This window comes from Orussus abietinus, unplaced genomic scaffold (genome assembly GCF_000612105.2).
Source record: "Orussus abietinus isolate OABI.00-Male unplaced genomic scaffold, Oabi_2.0 scaffold8, whole genome shotgun sequence".
Taxonomy (NCBI): Eukaryota; Metazoa; Arthropoda; class Insecta; order Hymenoptera; family Orussidae; genus Orussus; species Orussus abietinus.
The window spans coordinates 1,963,012-1,988,842 of NW_019395997.1; the positions used below are offsets into that span (position 1 = coordinate 1,963,012).

A 25,831-nucleotide genomic window follows, 5' to 3' on the forward strand; every position below is an offset into this window, starting at 1 on the left:
TTTACACTTATCCCACTGCTCCCCAGAATTATTCCAGGAATTTAGTCGGAACGCCCTATCTCCCTGCTCTTCCCTTTCATTTTCCAGGATTTCATCGGGACGCCTTATCCCAATACCGCTCCCTGCCGTTTTCCCCGGAATTTTGCAGGACGCCTTATCTCCACACCACCTCCCTCCTATTTTCCAGGAATGAATCGGCTTCCATTTCTCATCGCCCACGTCGTCGAGACCTCTTTATCCCCGTCCCCTTTCTTCACCCTTTCGATTCCTGTTCGATGATCGTCGATAGCAGTCCCGATCACCGTCCTATGATATTCAGGACGAGGGTACAAACTCTACGGCGTGCCAGCCAGATCGATAATTCCCGTCGTTATCCCTCGTTCCCCTTTTTCGTCTTTTCCCTTTTCACGCGCCAGGCGTCGACCTGGCGTTATCACGTTCGTCGGCTTATCGGCCCGATATCGCGGCGAGCTTTCGCCGATATTGCCGGCGAAATTGTATTTCACTTTCAGGGTTCGATCCGATGACTCTTCCCTTTCCTCGGAATTAATTCCCCCTGACCCCCATCCCCCCCCCTGCCACCCCCTGTCGACGATTTAACGAGACGAAGCGGGGATAAACGAGTGAGAGGAAAAGGACGCACCGCTTGTCGCCATTCTGGCGAACCCCCCCCCTTTCGAACTACTTTTTGGATTTCTTTTTCTAGCTTTTATCTTTTCCTCTTCCCACCTTTCCCCGTCCACGCTTTTCATTGGACGTGCCAGAATTTTCTCGTGGACGAGCCAACATCCCCCGTTACGATCTGTCGTCTCTCTTTTTTTTTTTAATTTTATTTATCACCTTCCCTTATCTCTTTCCACTTCCCTGAGGATACTGTTATACAATTTCACAATGCCAATTCGCAAGGTTTTCGCTAATCACCGTTATCAGGGGACATCGGATCCGTGAACGTATAGCGATGTTTTTTTTTCTTCTTTTTCATCCTTCGTTAAGGATAAATAGGGATGAAAAGGGATATCATCCCTCCGGAGGGTCCCCTTAGTATTATTATTCGACCCCTTTTAATATCCTCTCGTCGTCCCTTTTTTTCCCTTTCTTGGATGCTTTTAAGGGACGCGGAAGGCCGACATTTTGTGAAATCTATTAATGCTGCTTCACGAGTCTGTCTGTATTTTTTAATACTAGGGGGTCTTGAGGATGTATACTTGTTTCATAAATTTACGTATTTTTTAACTTTAAGAAGAGATAGGGAAGGTACGCGTGTTTCGTGAACTCGTTGCACCGTGATGTCGGAAGGAAGATTTGTAGCTCTTGTTTTAATGTCACGGGGAAAATTTGTTGAAATTTTTCTTGTAACGTCATATGCATATACCTCGCAGAGATTATGCAGATTACCCTCGACCGAGAGGGCAGGGATGGTTTGTCATTGGAGGGCAATTATATCGGGCAGCGTTGTCGTCGGTTACGGGTAATTTGGCCACGAATCAATGTCGGCGCGTGCGGTACACGCACCCCTAAAATCACTTACAACGTCCACGCACTACATGGTCAACATAGGGTGGCCCTAGAGGGGATGCGATTTTTTCAGAGGAGATACGCGATTTTGACGTTTCGAAATCGTTTTTGGCGTTTTTGGCGTTTCTGGGCATTTTTAAGCGTTTTTCGGTACTACTTAGAGTTTCCGCCGGGGAATTTTTTTCGCGACTGCGAATTCCGCAGCTCAACGGGGAAGGTTCTTCTCTTCCAATTGAGCGCTCGCACGAGTGGATGGGATTTTTTTCAGAGGAGATACGCGTTTTTGATGTTCCGAAGTCGTTTTTCGCGTTTTTTGGCGTTTCTAGACTTTTCCGGGTGTTTTTAAGCGTTTTTCGGAGAGAGTGATTAAATAAACACGAGGGAGGCGAGCAAGGGTGAAAACGGGCTTGCTCGTGAGGAGAGGTCCGACGACTCTTGCTGCATCCCTGCATCTCTGCATCTCTGAGGGTGGAGGGCATTCCCGACGCGTCGACTTGCACCCTTGGCGCGAACACGTGGGTCCACCCTAGATGCATCGACGTACTCTAAAAAAAATTCGGCGTACCCATTTTTTCATCCTTATGTACCACCTCGATGCATGTTGGAGTAGATGATTGCACCCTCGTTTCTTTTTTCCTTTTTTGGCTTTTACCCCATCGCAACGATCGCTCATCCGGGGGTGCGATTTCGCCGCCCTCGCGAGGAGGCGCGCGAGCAGTGGGTCAAGTGCGAACCACTAATTACCCAGCGGGCAGGCCTCGTTTCGGTGGCAAAAGTAAACCCCGTCGCGCACCCCCTCCCCCGGGTCGCCGGCTGACATTGTGTCCGAGGATAAGCGCGAGACCGCCACCCTGACGCTAGAAGGGCGATGGAGGCCGTGGCCTGGAAATCTCGACCTTACGCCCCCCTAAACTCCGCTAATCAAGCAACCCTCGAGCCCCTAACCCGGGACTAACTAAGGACGTTAATCCCCGCCGTTTCCTTTTCCCTGGCACCCCGGATCGATACCAAGGGGGGGTCGTCTTCAAAGAGCGTGATTTTCTAATAAATTCCCAGGGGCGGTCGCCCCTAATTGATTTAAATCGGGGATTTTCCCGTAGATCCCAAAATTTAAAAAAAATTCGAGATACCCTCTCCCACAGGGGGCCATCGTCACCCCCTCCGAAATCTCAATTTTCCAATGAATCCCGAAATTCGAGAGCCCCGAGACCACCCCCGCTTCCTTCTCCTTCCCCTGCATTTAAGAAACTTGGTCGGGACGAGGGGATGCCACCCCTCCCCTCTCGTTTGATTTACGGTCCAACTTCCTCCGGAGGGACTTCGACGCGGATTTCTTGCCGAGTGGGCCGAATTGTTTCCGCCAACTGTTCCTTCGGTCGGGGGTGACTCCCCCCTCTTTATTTATTTCCACCCTCCGGGGTAGAACTTTTCCTCGGCACGCTTCCCTCGGGTTTCTCGCGTCTCCCTGCGACCCTGCCCCCGCCCCCCATCAGTTTCTTTCGATACCGGAGGGGGGGTAAAAAGAGGAGAAAAGTTGCGAGGTGTCCGTCTTGAGATCTCGTTTACGCCGCATTCGAGATCAAAGAGGGTGATATCTTAGTTTTGAGGGGATCGGAGGGACACGGCCTCGGGTCCCGAGGGATGTCCCCTCTCCTGTCTTTCTTTTTTTCAATCCTCCTTTTTTTTTCTCTTTTACCCCTTTTTTAACTCCCGGTCTGAATTATTTAAACCACGTGGGTCTCGTGGGCGAAAGCGAGGACGGATCTTTAGCGGCGTTCCTTTTTTTTTTCCCTCTTTATTTCTCTCTTTTTTCATCATTTTCCTTTCTCTCTTCCCCCTTTCTCGATAAGTCCCGTTCCCGTTTCTCGGTGGTCGGAGCGGTGCCGGGAACGATTCCCGATTCTCGTCCAAGGTCCCGCGAGCCATCCAGGCTCTCTTAAAACGAGCGATGACGCCTTTATTGCCCGCCCGGCTCGACTTTTATTATCCGCCGTCGAATGGCCGGGGCCATTGTTGGCGTGTAATCGGCATTCGGCGTCCGGTTTATTAGTCCACGCGAGATTCCCCCCCTAGCCCCCGTCCCTCCCCCGGGATGAGTCACCCTGGACGTCGAGGTCGGGCCTCTACACGAGGATCCACCCCTTTATCACCTGGGCAAATGTCGGCCCACTAATTGGGGGCTTATCGTTTTCTTTACGAAATGAACGATAAAGGGGGGAAATATTGCGGATCCAAAATGGCGGCTCACTAATTGGGGGGCTATTACCACTCTTTCCGTACGAAATGGAAGGTAAAGAGGAAAGTGTTGCGGATCCAACATGGCGGCCCGCTAATTGGGGGGTCATTAGTCTTTTTTCTGTACGAAATGGGCGGTAAAGAGGAAAATATTGCGGGTCCGAGATGGCGGCTCGGTAATTGGGGGGTTATTATTATTTTTTTTTCTTTCTGCACGATATGGACGGCACAGAGGAAAATATTGCGGATCCATAGTTATGTCGAGTTTCGAGACTGGGACCAAAATGGCGACGAATGGTGCGTCGGAAATGGTTTGAAGATCGATTTCAAAGGAGACGTAACGGGAGGCGGAGAATTATCTCAAGTTTTGGGACCTGGGTCGAACATGGCGGCCGTGGGTGCGATGGTCTGAAAGTGGATCTCAAAGGGGATGCGCTGAAAGGCCAGAGAATGATTTCGTCGTCCCGAGACGGGGAACCAAAATGGCGGCCGGGGGTGCATTCCGTATAGACTCGGTACCCCGAATGGCGAAACGGGTGGACGGGTTTCCTCCCCTTCCACGGAGGGATTTCAAAGGGGATGTACCGGGAACCAGAGGGAGATGGGGGGGAACCGCCCCGTCGTCTCGGGACGCGGTCAAAGCGAGGGAGGATTCCCTCGGGATCCGGGAGGCCGCGTTTCTCGAGGTCCGGCCGAACCCATTAGTGACCCAGGTCAGGACTGTCTCATGCGGAATGAGAGGATTCTTGAAAAATGTCGGGGGTTCCTATCTCCTCTCATCCCTATTACCCTGGACCATGGATGTGACTTTCAGACGCCGTCCTTAAATAATCCCGGATCAGTAAAACTCGCGTCGCCCTTACGAGATCATACATTTCATTAAGGCTCGATAGCACCAATCGCGATTAATTGATCTCTAATGAAGTCTCAATTAAAACTCGCTACCTGGTAACCACTCGAAACCGATAACCCCCGATTAGGTGTAATCCTCGATTAACGATTTTACCCCGAGTGCCGGTGCAGCCCTTAGGCATCGCCCTTAGACTTCGGGCTTTAACATCATACTCATTACCTTTAGACATTATCTTTAGACCCGACACATAGATACCGGCCATAAACATCCCCCCGAGGAGAGACAATCGGAACCAGAGCCCTTTAATTCCGGAATTAAATACCCCCCATAGGCATCGGATGTCGATCGCAGCTGCAGCTGCCGCTCTAATTAACCGCAGCCCGCAGATGCACCCGCACCCCCTTCCGCCCCCGCACCTTTGAAGGCCTCGGGCCTGATTTCCAAAAACCGAGGCCACCCCCTTCGCCTCCTCCCCCTGTTTTACCCTAGACAAGGAAAGGGTTGCTCGATTCGAGCGACCAAGTCGATCACTTAAGCCGATTGCTGCGCAAAGTGCGGAAAGGGAGCAGGGGGCAAACCCCCCCACAACGCGGAGAAGCCGCTCGAGGAAGTTCCGACTCTCCCTCGAATTTCGAAGGCTTTGTCGGAAAGCGCGGAAAAGACGGCTCCACCCCCTGCCCCCTTAATTCCTATAATTGCGTCGCCCCCTTTCCGCGGCTATTTCCCCCCCCCATTTTTTTTTTCTTCTTATTTCGACGAGTAATTACGACACGCAACGCGCTGCCTCGTTACGCGATCCTGCCGCGTCAAAGGTGGACGCGGATTTGGTTTTTCTTTTTTTTTTTCTCTCTCTCTCTCTCTCTCTCTCCACCCCTCATCCCTCACCTACCGGTTAATGGACCGTAAAACGATCTGGAAAGTCGGAAAAGTTCCGTCGAACGGGTCGGACGCGGTTTCTTACGCGGTGAGAGTGAACTGGCGGAAATCGATGCGTTTCGACGAATTCCGCAAGGAGAGGTTTTAAGGCGGGGTCAACGTGGAACACTTACATTGGCATTTTAAATTGTTTAAGATTGTTAGAGATACATTTTAAAGATCTCGTATATGAGAACGATATTTAATGAGCGGCGGAAAACCTTGTCTGGGAAAAATTTCTTGCGATTCGATGCATCCGGCTCGCAGGAAAAATTTTATAAATGATCGACCAGCCGGCCCACTTTCCCCATAATGGCCGTATCACCTTAATGGCGGGATTTTCCCCCTTTCCCTCACTTTTCCGCAAACCTCGTTTCCTTCCAATTTTGTATTTATTCGCCCCGAGAGAGAATCCTGTCTCTTACACGGAGCCGTCTCGCCCGAATGCGGAATGAGACCCGCGGGCCAGGGGTTACTTGGTAAATAAAAATGCCAGGAATAATAAATAAAGGGGCAAATGCATTTCCCTGCACGTGACGCATAGCGTGATTCACGGCCGGATATGCCGGTCTTGTTCGAGGCGGCCTCTTAGTCCCGAAATCGACGTCCCGTGTTGCATCCGGTGCATAAATCGTGGGGTGCACCGATGCGCTTACGCCTCCATACAGGTGACCGTCTTTCCGGGGGGTGATTTATCGAGATTTATCTGGCCCACGTCCTGGGAAATTTGTTTTTCACCTCCAGGTGGATAAATAAATGAATATATATATATGTACCCTTACATGGATTTTAATAACGTATTTTAATACTTGAAATTATATCGCTCGTCCTCTCGACGATTAACTAGCGATGTATGATACTACGTACACGTGGAAAATCGTGTATGAAAAAATTTATATGTACTGTGTACCCATATTTAAGAGAGTGGTTTATGTTTTGCCCTCTTTGTTGCGTTGTGTTTTGTAGTTGTTTATTTGTTGAATTCAACGCGACATGTTTTGGTGAGCGGATGAGAGAATCGCCATATCGGGGGAAAAACGAAGGGGTAACATTTTCCGGGGCGGCTCTTCAGGGGGAAAATCAGGCCCGGCGAGGTTTCCGCTTCAGCTTGTATAGTTAGCTGCAGCTGACCGGGTTATGTGCTACTCCGCAACCCGTGGTATGAACAAAAGGGGATTTCGCGGTATAAGGGAGGAAGAGGAGGGTGGTACGTTCCCCGGGATTCGGGAAGGCTCCAGGGGGAGTCCCGACCCCGGGATAAATCTCCGTGGGAGATTCGAGGTTCTCCGCCCCCGAAGAAGTCGACCGGGTTGTCTTCGAGGTTCCCTCCGGGGAGGCTCGTCTCCTCTTTCCGGGATAAATCGAGGAGCGATTTCGTTCGGCCGTTTCTCATCCCGCGGGATACTCGCGATATGGGGTAGAAATTGAAAAACCGGGATTGGATGGAGTGAAACATTTATATACGAGGTTAAGGTCCCTCATCCCATGGGGTACCTATGGGGGAAGGAAAAAAGTTGCACGTCCAGGAAATGGTGGAGTAGAACTTCGGAGCGCGGTTAGGGGGACGCAGGGGGGGGGTGGAAAACGGAGTTTCTAACCTCTTCGGAACTCAAACACGGGAATAAAGTAGGGAGACTTTGCCCGATATCGGGGGGAGATATATATCCCCCGGACGTGGGGGTCTTCAGGGTCTCGCCACTCGATCATGGCCGATCGTTTTCCAAGTTCGACGACGTTTCCCTCCCCCAACGAGTTCAAGTTTGACGCCGGGGCTCCGATTTTCTTCCCCCTTTGCTCAGGGTATTAAGGGTGTTCGGGAGATCGCCACCGGAGACCTCGAAGGAGAGTCTCCTTTTCCGGTCGCGTTACCTCGACCTCCTCGACTTCTTCATTTCGAGGACGTCGTACCCGAAGAGGAGGAGCTAAATTGCGCCGGAACGCTCCGTCTCCTCGGGCGAGTTCTTGCGGAGATTTTCTCCCTTTTCCCGTCATCTCTCCCTCGGGATGTTTCATTTTTACGCGACTTTATTGCGGTTCCTTGACGACCCTCGCCTGTACTCCGGATGGATAGGAGCGTTATTCATTTTTTATGCATCCCACCCCTCTTCATATTTCAAGTTTGAGGGAAGGAGGAGCTCGATTTATGATGGAACTCATATGCCATTACGTGCAATTTCAGAAATTTCTTCGTTTCACCCCCTTTTAGCGCGAGCCTACTTTTTTGAGACTTGTTAATTGTTATGCATCTCGGTTTGTGCTTTGTATTTCGGGACGCTGAGGAGAAATTTACGTGCGATTTTGTCGGGGTGAAGTTTCAGAGCGACGGGGAACACCCGAGGGGGGAGAGCCAGGGCGCGAAGGAGACGCCGATACCCAGTCGACCCAGAGTTCCACTTTCCGTTGGGCCGATCGGGCGATACGCGATTGGCCGGCCCCACCGGAAAGTGGAACACGGCCCGTATACAACGCCAATAGGCGCCGGGACACCGTCGGGACGGCGTCGGGGGGTCGGTTCGGAATCCAATATCGCGGAACGCGGTCCGATTCCCTCCCGCTCCGGTTCCCCCGCACCGCGGTTCTCTCCCCTTTCGATCGTTGCCGCGCTAGCTCTTTATCCCCGCGGCGTGCCGTTTCCGCCCTCGACGATTTTTCCGCGGGCCTCTCCGCCGGCGTCGACGCGGGGCGCTCCGCGTCGCCGGGAACAACGCTCCGCGTCGATATTCCGCGTGCCAGACGCTCCGCCTCCGCTCCGGATTCCGCACCGGCCCGGCCGATCGCCCGACCGACCCTGAAGAGAGCCTCTTTCTCCGAATCGGGACCAGTCCTACCTTATCGCGTGACCTGATAAAAATCTTCCCGCAGGCATCCTCTTCCCTTATCACGCCTATATCGAGCTTCGCGAAGTACATCACCTCTCTCCGAATGTCTTCTTAACCCTTTGAACGCCGGAGCCCGTTCGACATATGGGCGAAATTCGTCTGACCGTGCAGGCAATATTCGACCAAACGTACGGTGACTACAGTCACCCGTCGTAGCGAAAAAGTTAAGGTGATGCGAAAGTGGCGTCGAAGAGGTTTAGTTTATAAAACTTATCTCCCAACTCGATTTACCGAATAATGTGAAACTTTTAAACGTGAGTAGGGAGACTGTAAGGAAGGTCCTGGAGCTCATGAAATTTCAATTCTTTTAAAATTTGTTTATAGGTATATTAAAAATAGTTGATAAAAAAATGAAATTTCCCTCTTCCTTCTCCAGGGTTCGCATCCCTTAAAGATCCTCATTTTTCCAGGGTCCGCGTTCCTTCGGGAGCCTCCTCTTTTCAGGATCCTCATCCCTCTTCAGGGTTTCGCATCCTTCTTCAGGACCCCGCCATCAAGCGCGCGGCGGCCCGACGCTCCGGGTCGAGAGGTCGGCCATGTTTTATTATTTATGAGACGCTATGACGTCAGAACTGCCGGGTCGCCGGTCGCCGCTCTTCAGGGTGCTCTCTTCGGGATGTTCTTTGGGGTGCCTCCCGGACCCGGGAGTCGAGATTATCCCAATAGGTTACAGATTGACCCGTAAACTTCCCCACTAATTAGCGAAATTATCTCCTCGTCCGATTTCCAGGCGCCTTTGCCCCCGCCCCCCTGCCCTCCCGGGGGGGCCGTTGCTGGCTCGCTTTCGCGCCCTAATTCGGCCCCACTTGGAGGGAAACTTCTCGGCGAAAACCTCCTCCAGGGGGGGCCGGAAGTTATTCGGTGTTTCATTACGGCCGAAGTTACGCGTACAACGGGAGGTTTCCGTTTGCCCGGGGCAGGAGGGATTCAATTTTAACGCGGACAAGTTTTCTCCTTTTCCTCGGATGCTGGCGGGACTTGAGGGGGGGAGATGCGTCTCGTAAAGGGGAATTTTACCCCGGTCTCGCGAAATACTCCCGGAAGAGGGAAGTGAACTCCAAGGAACCTGGCGAGCCTCGACCTTCTCTCGCGTATGTCCCCATGAACGCTTGACTCCGAGAAAGGGTTGTCACTTCGCTGAGAGCATTTATCAATTTTTATACACCAATAAGTCGAGTCTTACCCTGAGAAAAAAAAAAGAAGTGCCTTTGAACGAAAGAAATATCCCGTCAATTCGGAGAATAATTATTTATTTTAAATAAATTGGAATAAATGGGATGGAACGTTTTGTTATCGGAATTGTGACAATTGATTAGGGTGAAGTAATTATTCTTGGAGTTAAATTTAAATTTCTTAGGTTCAATGCACTTTTTTTTTCTTTGCTCAGGGTATCGGTCCAGTCTTCTTCTCGCAATTATGGTCCAGATCTCGATCTCAGTTTCGCCCGTCTCCGCGAAATCGAATTTTCTCAACCCTCGCCCCTCGAGGGTGGGTCCCCAAGAAGAGGGAGCAAATTAAATTCCGACCTCGTGGGGTGCCTAGACCCTGGAGAGAGCCGCGATCGCCGATCCCGAGGCCGGGGGAAGCAACAGCCCTCGCGGCCGTGAGCTTTGACCCGGTGACCCGGAGTGCGTGGTTCGCGGGGGGTCGGCGGAGGCCGGAGGCAGGGGCTCCTCTCGCCGAGCGGGATGGAATCGATACCTAACCTCCCCTACCAGCCCAACCACCCCTGCACCCCCTGCGGCACCTGCCAGCCCCTGGTGCCTCTCGGCCAACGACCGCGCGCGGCCTCGCGACCTCGGGGACGTCTCCGAGGAAAACGCATCCGCACCTGCTTTTCGGCAGGTGCGGAATCAAGGGCCGCCCCCGGGGAAGCCTATCGATCGCCGGGTTCCCGAGTCGGCCGGAAAACGGGGCCTTTCCTCCTGGGGGAGGGGACAGGTGGCACCCCTCCACCCGAGGGGCTGACAATTCCAAAAGTATAGATCCACATCACGGACTGACATTTCATACATAAACATTGGATTCATAGATTGTCATTTAGTACACGTAACATTCGATTCGTGGATTGACATTTAATCAAGTTGTATTAAAATTCTATATCTCGGGTCTTAAATATGAATTAATTAGTCACGTCGTATGATGTGATATCACGTTATCAGGAACTCGTAACACGTGTTACGGTACGTAATTTTATTCATTACCCCGCGGAATAACTCGAGGTTGACAGGTCGTACGTTTATTCGGAAACTCATCAGTCGATTTAATTCGGCAACATCGAATTAGCGTTAAAAAAGAGACATATCATTAGCATGCCACGTGAGATGAAAATGTAGGGTTGGAGTATATATCTTTTTAGGGGATGGGTTTAACTGAAGTCTCGGGAAAAAATTCCTTGGAACGGTCCCCGGAGTTTCGGGGGCGACCTCGGGGCGCATGCCCCCCAGGTGCCGGGGGGGAGGGGGAGGGGGGTGGCCGGAGATCGAACTCGCGGCAGTAAATATCCATCGACCCGAATTAACGAGCGAAGGGGTGACTCCTCTCAGGGGCGTTCGCCGAAAAGTAGGTGAGCGACGTCGAAACGAGAGATGGATCTACTTGGTCCATGGGGGGTCCCATGGGAAGGCGGGCTCTGCAGGGGGTCTCTTACTCCAGGAGACTCCGTCACGGTAGAAGAGTACAGGGGATGACGCTAATGCCTTCTCTGGATATACCTTGCTATGGGCAAATTGTGGGAAGATATTTTTATAAGTTGCCACATATATACTTAATACCGATAATATTAATATATGCCCGATAAATATGTAACGCAGTGTGTACGGGGCGGATAAAAAATTCATATATAGAAATTGATCTCGAAGAGAGCTTGAGGGAATCCCTTGAACGTAGGGCAGGTTGCGATCAGCTGATCGTCACTTTTTTATATGGGGAAAGGATATTAGTGTGGTTTTAAGAGGAGCTTGAATTTCCAGGGCTTATAGGGTTGAAACTGACGGGGGTTAAATGCCCCCTGAATGGCGGGGACGTCAGGGTCTTCTTCGGCATTTATGCCTCGTTGTGGGTGGAGGCGCCATTTCGCTGGTTGGGCTTGTCTCGCGTTTACGGTCCTTCGGGTCAGACCGCGACCTTTCCGCCCCAGGTGGGCGGGAAATAATTGAAGGGCGGAGGGGGCATATTACTATGGGGAAGGTCTTGGCGTCGATCATGGTGGAGGGATCAGCGGTTTCCTGGCGGTTCTTCGCGTTGCCAGGCCACGCGAGGGGTTACAGGTTGCCAGGTGAGGTCGGCGGGTTATCGATTCGATTCCTTTTCCAGCTCCCTTGTGTTTGACGGGAACCGAGGAACCTCCTCGTCAGGATCTGGTCACGCGAGTTAGGTATGCACCCTCGGGATCGTCGACACCTCTTGTGATCGTGAACACCTGTCGGCCATGATCGTGGGCCACGGAGATCCCTCGATCGTGAACACTATTAGACCGTGAAGTTTCATCGGGATCGTGAACCTGGATTTCTCGTCCACCTCCTAGGAGGAAGAGGCCGAAGGGCGCGCTCATAACCGCAGAAGAAGCTCGCCTGAAATATCGACCTCGACCTCGGGGACCCTGAAGAGTACGACCTCGCGAGTGTTCCCGACGTCTCCTGGGTGGCCGCGCGATTCGGACGTCTCGGCCCCGGTGAATAAATAAATGCGAAACCCTCCGGAGGAGCCGGGACGATAAGTTTCCCGGGTGGCAGCGAGTCGACGCGCCCCCATTTATCCTCCGGCGAGTAATGCCCCGCGACGTCCTGCCGGGAAGCCGGGACTCGCGGAGGAACATCCACAGGTAGTCGATCCGTTTCCAGGAGCGCCGACGAGGGGGACCGAGGTCGACCCTCTTTCCCCAAGGTGTCGCGAGATGTCGCGTCGGCTCCCCCATGGCGATCATGTGCGTGTCAGAAGGTCGCCACGTGGTATCATTAAATATCCCGACCTGAAGATGACCCCGAAGACTGATTTTCTTGCACGGGCCATACTCCCGGCATTTCCATTTATGTTTAGAAACACGCGGAACGATACCAGGTGGTAATGGCCAGAGTTGGTCCCGACCCTGAAGAGCGCCGCTATCCTCCGCATATCCAAATCTCGGCGACAATTCATGCAAATCCGTAGCCGGATCCACAGGTAGCTCGTCGACCGGAAAGGCGTTGGGACCCTCTTCGAGGTGTCGCCCAGCTTCCCGCTCGGAGGTGGGATCGCCTGCGAATCGAGAGGGAACTTGCACTTCGTGCGAGGGTGGAATCCCCCCGTGGGTGGGGGAGGAGGATGCCCATTTCGGGCTGTCGGATCGACTTTCCGCGTTTCCGGGGAGATTTATGCAGAAATCCGAGCGGACGAGGGGGCGAGGCGGAAACGCGTTGCTCGGAAATCCGGCGCTCTTCTTCGGGGTGGAGGCGCCGAGGTGGGTTCGCCAGGGGAACATGGCCGGAATCGATATCCTAACCACCTCGTTAAAGCTGCACCTGGTGCATCGGTAGACCGCGATCTCTGGAGGATCTCATCGAGGTCCCGTTCCCCTTGATAACCCTCGAGAGATTTCGATCTCCAGCCCCTTGTTCGCCTTTTCCACCCTCGTCTCTTCGTCTTCACGCAAAAGGGGGGCCGCGACCCTGAAGAAGTCCTCTCATCGTCCACCCTGAACCTTGGCCCAGCGGATGCTGGGCTCGACTCCGGTAGGCTCTGCGAGGTGGAATCAATACGCGAACACCTCCAACCTTCTCCTAGCCCTGAGTCGGCCTCTCGGCCCCCTGGTTTGCCCCCCACTCCCGGGGGGACCTCCCCCCGGAAGCCACGGCTCTTTGAAACCAGGATATACCCCTCGTAGCCTCCTCCCTTCTCCGCCGATTCTCCGGGAAATCGGGTTTCCACTTTTCCAAGCTTTCTCCGGACTCTACTTTATTTCTTCTCTCTTTTTCTTTTCTCCCCCTCGCTTCCGGGCGACTTTCGCCTTCTCGATTTCTCGGACCTTTCACCTTTCGCTTCTGTTGACAGGAATGGGGAGTGTCGGCAGCAACGCCACCGGAACCGCCGGGACGCCGACGTCTTCGACCGCGCCGGAAGCGACGCCGACCCTCAGCGAGCGGGAACAGCTCAAAATCGAATTCTACAAGACGTACGACGTCATGACCGGCGTCAGGATCGCCGCGACCCTGGGCGGCTTCTTCGGCATCATGGTCCTCCTGGTGGTCTACAAGAGCAGGTAAATTCAAGGTGCCAAAATTGGGTATTCATTTTCGGGTGCACCACGAATGCGCTCTCCATAATTATTGTAAGGTTTAAGAATTAGAAATTAATACCGAGAGTGGAAAAAATTGATACCTTGACTCGACGGGGGATTATTAAATATGAATATAAGTCTGGAGAGTACCAGACAATTGTGCCTGGATTTGAGATTGCAAAATGAAGGGGGGAACGAGGAAATGAATTTTGAAAAATTTAGAAATGAGAAATGGAAGAGAATTGAAAATTATGCAGGTATTGTCTAATTCAGAATGCGGGAGTAGTTAAAAAATTCTAATGATGAAGTACGCAGAGTATTAGTAAATGGAGTACGATTTAATTCGCAGGTGCAAGGCGAACAAGCAGCTGGATGACCCTCGACTGACGGCGGCCGCCGAGGCGGCGGTCGCCGAAGCGGAGGCCGAGGAGCGGGCGCTGGCCGCCGCCCTGGAGGCGATCGCCAGGATGCCGCCGAGACCTGCCCGAGGACCCAGGAGGTCTCTCTGCGTGGAGGTCGGTGAACACAAAGGAGGAGGGGAAATGAAATGGAGCAGGTCCTGACTCCGCAGGTGAATTTCCAGGTGAACCAGTCGCACTCGCCGGTGGTGGCGCCTCGCTTCGCCTCGGTCGGCGGGGGCTACGACGCCCTACTGACCCCCCCGACGAGGCAGCCCAGATTGGCACCCCCTGCCGACCACAGGAGGTGCAGCTCCGTCACCTGCAGCAGCACCGCGAGCAGCTACCTCGAGAGAAGAGGCTCCGCCGTGGTCATGCCGTGCCTTCCGCCGCCGCCCTCCTTCCCCCGGCACGCCGCCTACGACGAGCCCTGGGACCTGTACTACCCCATAGACATCCAGGTGCGATTTTCATTTCATCCCCAGTTTCGTTTAATCGAGTCGTTCCATAAATTTAGGGAGGTTCGGAATGTGTTTTTTAATTTTTTTTCAATTTTAACGGCATGCTGATTACGATGAGCCTTGGGACCAGTACTACCCCATAGACATCCAGGTGCGATTTTCATTTCACCCCCAGTTTCGTTTAATCGAGTCGTTCCATAAATTTAGGGAGGTTCGGAATGTGTTTTTAATTTTTTCTTTTTTTTTTTTCAATTTTAACGGCATGCTGATTACGATGAGCCTTGGGACCAGTACTACCCCATAGACATCCAGGTGCGATTTTCATTTCATCCCCAGTTTCGTTTAATCGAGTCGTTCCATAAATTTAGGGAGGTTCGGAATGTGTTTTTTAATTTTTTCTTTTTTTTTTCAATTTTAACGGCATGCCGAGTACGATGAGCCTTGAGACCAGTACTGCCCCATCGGCATCCAGGTGCGCAGGTGTCCCTTGGTCTCATCCTCTTCACTCATGATGTTAATTGATACTAATATCGGAATCTTGATTACAGGTGATCCAGCCGACGCCGGACCTGTCGCCCTGCGGAAGCGAGGCGGGTCTGTACGCGGGGGCGGCGACGTCGGGACGGAGGGCCCCCCTGGCGTCCATGCGCAGCGTGGACCCCCCGGAGCCAGACTCCAGGTCGATGGGCTCGGACTCCGTGTTCCTGGACGACGACGAGGGCCTCGACACGGAGGACGAGGTCTCGGGTTTCTCGACGGACTCGGACGTGCCCGGGCCGAGCTGCCGCAGGTTCCTCAGGGTGCCGCCGAAGAGGCGGCGTGCCCTGGAGCGGTGGGACGGGTGCGCGGGGTGCGTGCCTCGCCGGCGGGCAGGGGGCACCCCCCCAGGGCGACCCTGCCAGGCCTGCCTGACGATCAGCGCCGCCGTCGAGGTGCCCAGGTGAGCGCCGACGTCGCTCTTCGCTCTTATCCTCACCTGATCCAGCCTATTAAAAACTCGACCTGTATTTTTTTCCCTCAAAAATTCTCCATACGAATTCATATTCGTCCCGCATTATTTTATTTTTTTTTCCCACTTCCGGGTGTACACTATAATTAGATGTGTACTATACGTACTTATATCGAGAGCGACAGTAGAGAAATAGTATCACGAATGGGAATGCCGAAAAAAAAATTGCAAAAGTGCAAAATTGGCACTAAATATTCTTTACGATCCCATTCGTATGTTTTCATATTTTACGATCTTGAAACGCTCTCGGTTTTTCAAAATGATCCGTATTGTGCCCCGCCTTGTGAGTGAAAAATGTGGATTTTCGTGACGACAAAGCGTCCCGTCTCCCGCAGGTCCCCGGTGGCGTCTACGACGAGCAGCAGCCAGAGCAGCGGGACGTCCGCGCCGTGTTCCCCGCCGATCGAGCTGCGCCACAGGCCGCCGGCCCCCCCGCAGACTTCCCCTCCGGCCTGGTCGCAGGAGACGCTCTTCTAGTCCTGGACGGATTCTGGACGTCGGCCGGAAGCGACCTCGACCGTCTCACCTCCACCCTGAAGAGGACGCTCGTCGTCTTGCGCGGCTCGGCCGTCGCCGGTGCGCGCCCGCGAAATAGGCAATTATTTTTATACGTACGTGATGATAATCAAAGTCGGCGTCGGGACGGGCGCGTCGCGGCGCCCCTGGGCCGAACCGGCCGCGGTGATCGATTCGTCTCCGGGAATTAATTACGCCCCGATATATAATTTACCGCGTATGGATAATTACGAGCCGGTCCTCGGTAGATGCGACTCGATTCCGGGAGATAGAGAGAGAGAGAGAGAAAATGAAAGAGAGAGCTTGTCGGCCGCGCCGCACCTAACCTAACGAAACGAGCGGCCGGTAATTCTATTTGTGCTCCGGCCGTGGTGAAAGCTCTTGTAAAATTTGGATGTGCGTGTGTACGTGTCTATAACCCCGGGCCGGGGGATACGAGGCGCCAGGTCGTTTCGAGGTTATGTCGCGCGGTCGGCGACATCGCCGAGCACCCCAACGACGCTGTAAATCGCGCCGCAGACGGCCCTCGTGTGCGTTTCCGACGCGCGTGGCGTGCCCCTCGTAAATGGCCGCCGCCATGTTGCGCCTCCCGCGGCGTCCAAGATGGCCGCCTGCGGTCGGCCGTGGACCGTGGGCTCTTTCTTCTTCGTTTTGCCGTGTTTCTTTCGCCCGGCCGAGCCGGCCCGTTCCCTGCATCGATCGTTCGTTAATCCTTCATGCGAAATTACGCTCGCCCGGGGCAGAAAGCGTCGTTTCCTTCGCCCTTGGCGAGAGGTGGGGCGACGCGCGGCGGCGGCCATCTTGGTTCCGCCGGTGGCCTCTGTCCGCGACCAAAGTTCCTACGCCGCCAAGTCGATATTCGGCAAATCTAGGGGCTTACCGCGACTCCCTGTCGACGTGTCGGACGACTCGGCAGGGCGAGATGAGAATCCCCGGCACCGGTCGCGCGTTAATCGGGGAATAAAGGAGAAGTAATCGGCAGGGAGCGCGCCATGTCCGAGCTCGAGTCCCGCGCGGTCGAAGGTGGACGCCATGGAAGCGAAGAGGAGTTTAGAGGGTTTCGGGGATATTTTCAGGCAAAGGCGAGTCCGAAGTCGCTCGGCGATCCCGAGGGAGTCCCTTGCTCATTATTCCACCTTAATTATTCGCAATGGGAGCCGGAAAAAAAACCGAATTCACCTGAAGGAGGTAGCCAGGGACGCGCCGACTCTCTTCAGTTCCGGAAGGCCGGGACGCGTCCGTTCTCTCTTCCGCGTCTGCGGACCGACCGACGGTTTTTTTCTATCGTAATTTAGAAATACGGGCCCAGTCCGACCGGCCAGACTCCGAAGGGCCCGACAAAGCTACCGTTCTAGTGAGATCTTACAAAATGCGTACTCTAGCTAGGTGTACATAAGATGCTAAGGAATGAGAGAGCGAGAGAGAAAGAGAGAGAGAGTCAGAGTGGGCGTCGAAATAACAGGAATATATATATATATATAACGTTGTCTACGTAAAGATGAAATTTATATAATGAAAAAAGAAAAAAAACATTCACGAGCAGTGGAGGATAATATTATAACGATAACTGAAGCAGAGAGAACATATGTACTGTAATTCTAACTATCTCTAAACAAGAGGAAGATCAACCACCGGCATGGCGGCGGCTTTGCGCGGGGTGGGGGGCATTCCCTCCCCCACCCCGAGGGGGAGATAAAGCGCCTTATTTTCTCCGTGGGAATTTAACGACCAGTCGATATTCGCCGACGGCGTCTCCTTTTAAAAGGCGACGCGACGCTCTCGCCTGGCGTCGACTTGGAGGAAATACGGGGCGCGTGCCGCCCACCGTATTTCACTTTTCCATTTCCCCTCCCCCCTTTTCCCGCCGACGAGCGGCCCCGATAAGCCCACTGCCGTAAAGAGAGGTTATTCCCGTTTTATTTCGACGAGCCTCGCCGAGGTGGCCCAGATAGACGCGAGTGATCATCGCCGATACCCATTGATTTATGCATATTGACTCCATGTGATCTGCATTGTGAGATGAGAATGCGAGAAAAATCGCAGAAAAGTTGAAATTTCGGCTATGTGCTGCTAAATATCCTGTTTATGTATGCACGCATAGATAGTATATTATACTCATGTCGTGCGATTAAAAATTAAGGATTTATTAGGTCGACACGATTCCAATATGGCGGCATGGGATGCGTCACATGAGATAACTGCAACGTGTGACGCGTACGTGTCTAGCTGTGATGATCATAGGGACTTGCGGGGAACCGCGATATAAAGGTGATATAACGTCGATATTAAGTCGATATGACGTTGATAGAAGGTAAATAGGAAGTATATCCGTCTATCTGGGAGACTTCGAACCCCCGATGATCCTTTGGGGGCTCTTCGAGGTTTCCACCTTCTCGAAGGGTCTTCTAGGTTTCGATCGGGAACCCTGGGAAAATCCCGACCCGGTCGCCCCGCGCGGAGCCGCCGCCCTCGAGCCGCAAAAGGAGCTTGAACTCGCAAGTGCTGCCGAATTGCCAAATGTAACAATCAAACTGTGTCTAGTCGAATTATATACAAGTTATACAGGGGAGAGCGGGAGTGTAAGTGGATATAAGAGAGAGAGAGAGAGAGAGAAAGAGTGAGCGGGAGTGAATGGCCGAGCGCGAGTCGTGGGGTAATCGCGATCGACCGCGGCCATAGACTATACACTAATAAAGATGCCCATGTAAATTTACATACTCAATTATTGGTTATTTCGATGCCACGGTGAATTGCCGCAAAATGATATCGCATTCGGCATCCAAGTTGAACTAAAAAGAATGATAACGTGTAACGCGTTACGTTGAACTCAAGTAAAGTCGGCAATAAATTCATAACTTAGGGTTAGGTGTATTGATTATCTAATTTGTCACGCTCCTCTGTGGGAATGCTTTATTCCGAGGCGGGGTTTAACACTTTGGCGTGTGTAAATTTACTCCGATTTTTATCAGTGTCGGTCGATCGAACATATGCGAACCTTTTCTCGGTGCCTTTCCGTCGCGGCCGGCGCCGTCATCGGCGATCCTCTCGTCGCGGGCTCGACGAAGCGTCCCCGTCGGCGAGCTCCGCCGCGCCCTTCGCTCGCACTTCTCGTCGGATAGAACCATTAAACAGTCATACTGGAACACTCCTAGAGCCGGCGATCTCCGAAAAAGAAGGCCCCTCAGGGTACTTATCTCGCTTACTCCAAAACTCCTGGCCACGAAGGAGCAAAATGGAAGAAATTAAGGGGATGCGAAAGCGACATCCTCGGGGTCAGTCGTTCGAGAGACCTTCCTCCGGGTGTATCGAATCGTTTAACACTTTACAATGTAAATACGGAGGCTGTTAAAAAGGTCCCGACCCCCGTGGAATTTGACAATTGATCAAAAAATGTTCAATATATTCATAGACAAATTTTTTCACATTTCTTTTTTAATACGGAACGCTGTATGGATGGTCCTTAACCGGGAAGGAAAAACTTCATTTTAAATATTGGAGAATTCGGTTATGAGTGTTTCGGTATGAATATAGTTTCGTGGATAGACCTTCCCTCCGGCGCGCGGTCGGCCCTCCTTCGCGACGCCGGCGTCCCCGAAGGACGCGCGCAGGAGGCCGCGGCGCGCCGCCTCTCTCGCGATAGTCGATTCTAGACCTTCGTACTTTTATAATTTTTCTACTCTTCGACGCTAGACTTTAAGATTGCGGGACCGTAGATCCAAAGCGGTGGACGTCCTCGCCGTCTCGAGACGCCCCTTTCCGTTTTCTGTCACGACTTTCCCTCTCCGATCCGCCGCCGCGGTCGAGTCCCACTGAGCGCGGCCTCCTTGACGCACTCTAAGTGATACATCCAAATAATTATGAACAAATCCCTATTTATCACGATTACTATAAAAATGGCTTAACCATGATTAATTCATCTCAGGATACCGAAATTTATTATGAAAAAAAATTCAGCTAACTGGAGATTTAATCCGCTGTTAAGAATGTTACAACCGAGGGTTAAGTAATCCTTGACTTTGGATTTTAATTTCAATGTCGGATTTTTTCCGGTTTCTCTATATTTTTGATAGTCTGATGTCAGATGTATGTAAGGGTGTACATGGCGGGTCGAATATTATCGAATCGCTGGTTTTTTGTCGGGGAGGTGAAGGGGGTGAGCGCGGCTTTGATGTCTTCGCCCTGACGCGCCGCGCCTAGTGGGACAGGTGCCGACGTGCCGAATCGCCCGATCGCGGAGGGCTTTCTTTGCTTTCGCCCGACTCGGCGACCTCAACGAATGCGGAAATATTAACCCGCCGAGCGAGCTTATTCATCCCTTAATTTCCGTTTCCCTTTTCACGAACAAGGGCGCAAAGGGTCGCGACCTCCGAAGTGGACGTCGACTTCCTCTCTTCAGGGTACTTGTTGGACATGAATGCCTTTCCATCGCACCCTAGCGACATACAATCCTATCTGTCAACATACTACTGTACCGTACTGTCGACATACAATCAATCTTGTCTGCCTTGTTATCTCTTGTCTTCTAGTGTGGAGGTGGAGGCGTGATTTTCGTTTTCCGCTAGAAATTCGCGATATCGAAGGACGTAAGCCATTTATGGACGCGCGAGTATCGGACCATTTCGTCGGGAGTGATAAATTAATGACATCCACCGGTGGGGAAAATAGCAATATATCTCTTATCTTCTGACGCTTCTTTTCCGGGCGGGGTGGAGAGACCGCTCGCGAGCTGAGCGCAAACGCGTTGTATAATTATTACCTCTCAATCCGGACACTTTTACGCCGAAGGTAACATAGAGGGATGAAATGAAAAATCGGAAAATGGTAATCGTGAGACGTTCCAATATTATTATTAGATTCCGAAGTCTGAGACTCTATCTGGAATTTAATTAGGAATTTTTTCTCGAACGATCGGCTCGATTTCTGGGGTTCGACGAAGGGGAAGATTTCCCGAATTTCCCTCCGATGGCGAGAAATATAAATAAATCGTGGGATGTAATATAGAGGGATGAAATGAAAAATCGGGAAATGTAAATCGTGAGACGTTCCAATATTATTATTAGATTCCGAAGTCTGAGACTCTATCTGGAATTTAATTAGGAATTTTTTCTCGAACGATCGGCTCGATTTCTGGGGTTCGACGAAGGGGAAGATTTCCCGAATTTCCCTCCGATGGCGAGAAATATAAATAAATCGTGGGATGTACCATAGAGGAATGAAATGAAAAATCGGGAAATGTAAATCGTGAGATGTTCCAATATTATTATTAGATTCCGAAGTCTGAGACTCTATCTGGAATTTAATTAGGAATTTTTTTCTCGAACGATCGGCTCGATTTCTGGGGTTTCATTTCTGGGGCTCGACGAAGGGGAAGATTTCTCGGATTTCCCTCCGATGGCGGGAAATATAAGTAAATCGTGGGATGTTCCAATATTGGGAAATACGGGAGCGCGATCCTTTGTGCCCGCGTCGGTGCCGGTGTAATCTCATTCAGATCCTGAAGGATCATCTCGGGATAATACCCGAGAAGCGGACGAAACGGAGGAACATTATGCGCGCGAAGGAAAAGCGGATTCCAACCTCGAGGGAAAGACTGTCGTTCGGAAGGGCGATATCAAAACGAGATACAAGCGTCGTCGCCTCGGAATTTCATTTCCCCGGGAGAGAAAAAGGAGGAGAAAGAGAACCGAAAAAGAAGAAATACAGAAAAGAAATTCAGGAATCCCCTCCTCCTTTTCCGCTCCTTCCATCTTTCTTCGTGCGCAGATGTCTTCGTCGTTCTCCTTCTTTTTCAGAGCGAATGAGAGGACATGGAAGAGTGGCGGAGAAAGAAAGAAAGAGTGCGAGTTGCGGTGTGCCAGAGAGAGAGAGAGGAAGAGTGCAAAGCTAGATAAAGAGGACTAACCGTGTAGCGTAAAAGAAGGGAGAAGATGAACCGAGGAAACTTGTAACTAGGTGTAAAGAGGTAGTTAGGCGCAGTCGTTGAGATTACTTTTTGTAAATACTTCGAGCGAACGGGAGGGAGAGAACGCGAGGGGAGGGTGAGATTAGAAAGTGTACACTGATAAAGAATCCATGGGAATTTACATACATATTTTTACACACCTCGTTAAATATATCGTGTTAGGGCATTTTTGCTTGGATTAATTGTAACGTGTTACGGTATAATTTTTGTTAACTTATATGTCGGACGTTACGGCGACGACGTAATTTCCCTGCGATTTATTCTGGCATCGAAATAACCAATGATCGGGTATGTAAATTGACATGGGCATTTTTATCAGTGTAGGCAGGATTGAGATGCGTAAATGGAGGTGAAGTTGTAACAAGTAAGATCTAAAAACGGCCTCAGGAGCGGGAAGGCCTCGCGACCGAGAAGATCCGGCGCTTGCGAGAAAAACGCTCGCGCCGCCACCTGGCGGATTGCGCACTTCCTCCTCGATCGCCTGGACTTCCCCTAATGTTAGCTGGCTCGTCGCGTTACTTGGACATTTTTCCGTGGGTTTGCAAAGACCTCTTCCCCGATTTCTCACCAACGATCTTCCGGCGATAATCTATAACTAAGTGCTGTTTATCGAGGCATTAATTTTTTTTACGATTTCTCTGGAGCAGTTCTTAAGACCTTCACCTTTTCAAATGTCTAAATGATTATTCAGGTTTCGAACTGACCTGCCAGATTTTCTGAATTATCTCAATTTTTGATACTCTAGCAAACAATTCACCTCCCTCCACTTTCTCAAAATCGGAGAAGGGTGCTAAATGGTTCACCTGTCTATCATTAGCATATTCTAGAGCTTTCGACTTTTTAATTAGCCTGTTTTAAATTTACGGCCAAGTTTTGCGACGAGCCTTCGCACGTGGGCGCGTCGCTGCATTCGACGCGGATCGATCGGTCCCTTTTTTACCGGAAGTCGGAAGATCGATCGAGATCCCACTTCCGAATCGACCTTTCCGCCGACCGATGTCTAGCGGAGCGTCGCGCTGTACTCGTGCGATTAAAACAAAAAAGGAAAAAAAAACCCAACAAAAAATAATAAAAAAGAAAAACTATCCACTGTTATCAGAAGATGTTAAGGTGATCGATAACGATCCACGCGCACACGACTCGTATATACGATCGCGTATATGTCGACGCGCGAACACGGTTATACGCGCGAGGTGTTAATGAATTGGAATAAATGTTAAAAATATATATATATATATATCTAATACATTTACAAAAGTTACTGATAACCCGCCCGCCTCGCCAAGCGGTCTAATTGCCCCTTCACGGGTAGCGACAGGTGATAAGAAACGAATATTTCTAAATTCAAGATCAGGTATTTAGCAAATTTTATTTATTTTCCGGAGACCATTTCGTAAGCAGTATGAAGTAAGGAGATAAACAACACTTTTCTGTTATCAATAGTGGACTACCAATTTGACGAGCCTTGAAATGCGTTTATCGGAGCGCAAACAGTGAGGCTAGTTCACTAAAAGAGGGGGGCTGTTCCTTATCACCACTCGACTTGACCCTCCTGACAAAGCAAGAAGTTTTAGTCGACGTCGAGTCTCCGAAGAGCATCTAGGGACCACGAGGAGTCGATTGTATCGGCTAATCGACGAGAGACTCGAGAAGACTCGAAGAGACACCCTGGAGAGAGGACCAAGATGCTGAGACGAGAATTCGCCACAAAGTCCCTAGACTATTCGAGGTTCATCTCGAAAAGTGCCGGCAGACGTCGAGCGAACATGATCAGGAAGCTGAGTAAGCCTCTTCAAGACTTTTCATCAGGGTCCATGACATTTCATATGTCTAATTCTTCACGGTGTACTCTTGGCCCCAACAGCCGAGGCTTACATGGTCGCCCCGAAGACAACCCCGCCGATATTCTTCGCGGGGGGTATGCCGAATAGCGAGACCTTCCCCTTCAAGGAAGTGGTGGTGACCCTGAAGGACGGCCTGAAGTGGACCCTGGACGAGAGTGAGTTGAGCGTGGCTTTGCAGTATGGACCTACCCAAGGGTGAGATTGAAATTGGGATCTGGGGTGGCACTCTTCGGGTATCATTTCGTCTTCATGGTCTTCGTGTTCCTGGTCTCCAGGTACCCGCCGCTTGTAAAATTGTGGAGGGAGTTCCAGAAGACCTGGCACAGTCCTAAGAGAGAGGACTGGGATGTCGTCTTCACCTGCGGCTCCCAGAATGGGTGCACCATGATCTTCGAACTGCTCCTTGAAGAAGGCCACCCAGTCATGGTGCAGAGCCCCACGTACACCGGGATCATGAGTTCGGTGAGGGAATTCTGAAAATAGATGTTCATATTGGAATCACATAATTTAACTATCACCATATCGGCATAGTATCGGTACTAAATGAGATCTCATCTCAGTTGAACTCCCTGGCGCCGGACGTCATCCCGATTCCTCAGGACGTCCATGGAATCATCCCAGAAAAAATCAATGAAGCCTTCGAGGAGCGAATCCGCGATGGCCGTGAGTTGCCAAAGGTATGGGTCCTCATCGAGGATTCTAATAATTAAATGATCGAGTTCCTCCTCCGCACCTTCTTCAACAGGTGCTCTACGTGAACCCAACAGGGTCGAACCCCACCGGCGCGGTGCTTTCCGACGAGCGACGCCTCAAAGTCTACGAATTGGCCCAGAAGTACAATTTCCTGATAGTGGAGGACGACGCGTACTACTTCGTCCACTTCCTGGATAAAAATCCCACGTCCTTCCTGTCAATAGACACGGATGGCCGAGTGTTGCGATTAGACTCCTTCAGTAAGATCATGAGCGCCGGTCTCAGGTTGGGCGTCGTCACGGCTAACAAGGATATTGTCCGGAAACTGATCCTCTCCGTGGAGAGCAACATCATGCACGCGTCCTCCTTGTCGCAGGTATCCTGAAAAATAAATAAACAGATAGATTATACAAAGAATCAGGAGAATAACGGGTACCTGGTGCCTTGTCGCAGGTGTTGGTGCAGAAGGTGCTGCAATCCTGGGGAATGGAGGGCTTCCAGAAGCACCAGAAGAGCGTCCAGTCGTTCTACCGGGCGAAGAGGGACGCCATGTTGGATGCTCTGAAAAAACACCTGACCGGTAAAGAGAAGACTTATTTCTCAGCTGGAATATCTGCTTGGGTTCAAGTTCGATTGGGTCGAGGAATCCCTTTGAATCGGAGTTCCCGATTCAAAGGGAACCGCAGCCTTTGCTCACAAAGCTACTCCCTTGAGAGGATTGATAAAAGTCTTACACTGGGATTCCCAGGTCTGGCAGAGTGGGCTGCCCCAGAGGCTGGCATGTTCGTCTGGATCCGCGTTACTGCAGTGGATAACGTGTTGCCCCTCGCCATGGACAAATGTCTGTCTAAAAGTATTTTCGTGCTCCCTGGGAGCGCCTTCAGCTGGGATGCTGCGGCCCCCAGTCAGCATCTTCGACTTTCCTACAGCTATGCTTCCCTCGACGACATGGACAAGGTTGACCATCTGTTCAGATTCTTGATTTACGTCATCATCCCATGGGAAATTATGTTTTTATTATTTTTGGCAATTCTTTTCATTTTCAGGGACTGGCTGCAGTTGCGGAGATCATCCGCGAGGAAGCTGGCTTGCAGACGGAGAATGAATCTTTAAGATCGGAGATCCAGTCCGAGCATTAGGGTTTGGCGTTATTAATCTTAGGTAACGACCTTGTGATCCAAATAAATTGAATTAAGCGATTAAAAGAGTTCCCCGCCTGCGGTTAGGTCCTAGATTAATGTTTTCTCATTTGTGGAAAATAAATAACTTCGCGTGTTACTCTATTGAGACTCTCGAT

General features: G+C 51.4%; 2 protein-coding genes across 2 annotated transcripts in view; both read left to right on the forward strand.

Moving 5' to 3' along the window:
* LOC105699547 overlaps positions 1-20,978 on the forward strand; it is a 34,289-nt gene extending 13,311 nt beyond the window's left edge. The window contains exons 3-7 of the mRNA XM_012424646.1: positions 13,426-13,633; positions 14,001-14,166; positions 14,235-14,510; positions 15,059-15,450; positions 15,855-20,978. Of these exons, the coding sequence (XP_012280069.1) occupies positions 13,426-13,633; positions 14,001-14,166; positions 14,235-14,510; positions 15,059-15,450; positions 15,855-15,996 (1,184 nt within the window). The 3' untranslated portion in view covers positions 15,997-20,978. The remainder of the gene's footprint in view (positions 1-13,425; positions 13,634-14,000; positions 14,167-14,234; positions 14,511-15,058; positions 15,451-15,854) is intronic.
* Positions 20,979-23,536: 2,558 nt separating this feature from the next.
* LOC105699314 (kynurenine/alpha-aminoadipate aminotransferase, mitochondrial) lies at positions 23,537-25,812 on the forward strand. Its single transcript, XM_012424187.2, has 8 exons — positions 23,537-23,779; positions 23,862-24,036; positions 24,117-24,303; positions 24,402-24,518; positions 24,587-24,910; positions 24,988-25,114; positions 25,283-25,491; positions 25,581-25,812. Exons 1-8 carry the CDS (start codon positions 23,683-23,685, stop codon positions 25,671-25,673), a joined length of 1,329 nt encoding a protein of 442 aa, XP_012279610.1. The 5' UTR covers positions 23,537-23,682; the 3' UTR covers positions 25,674-25,812.
* The last annotated feature ends 19 nt before the right edge of the window (positions 25,813-25,831 follow it).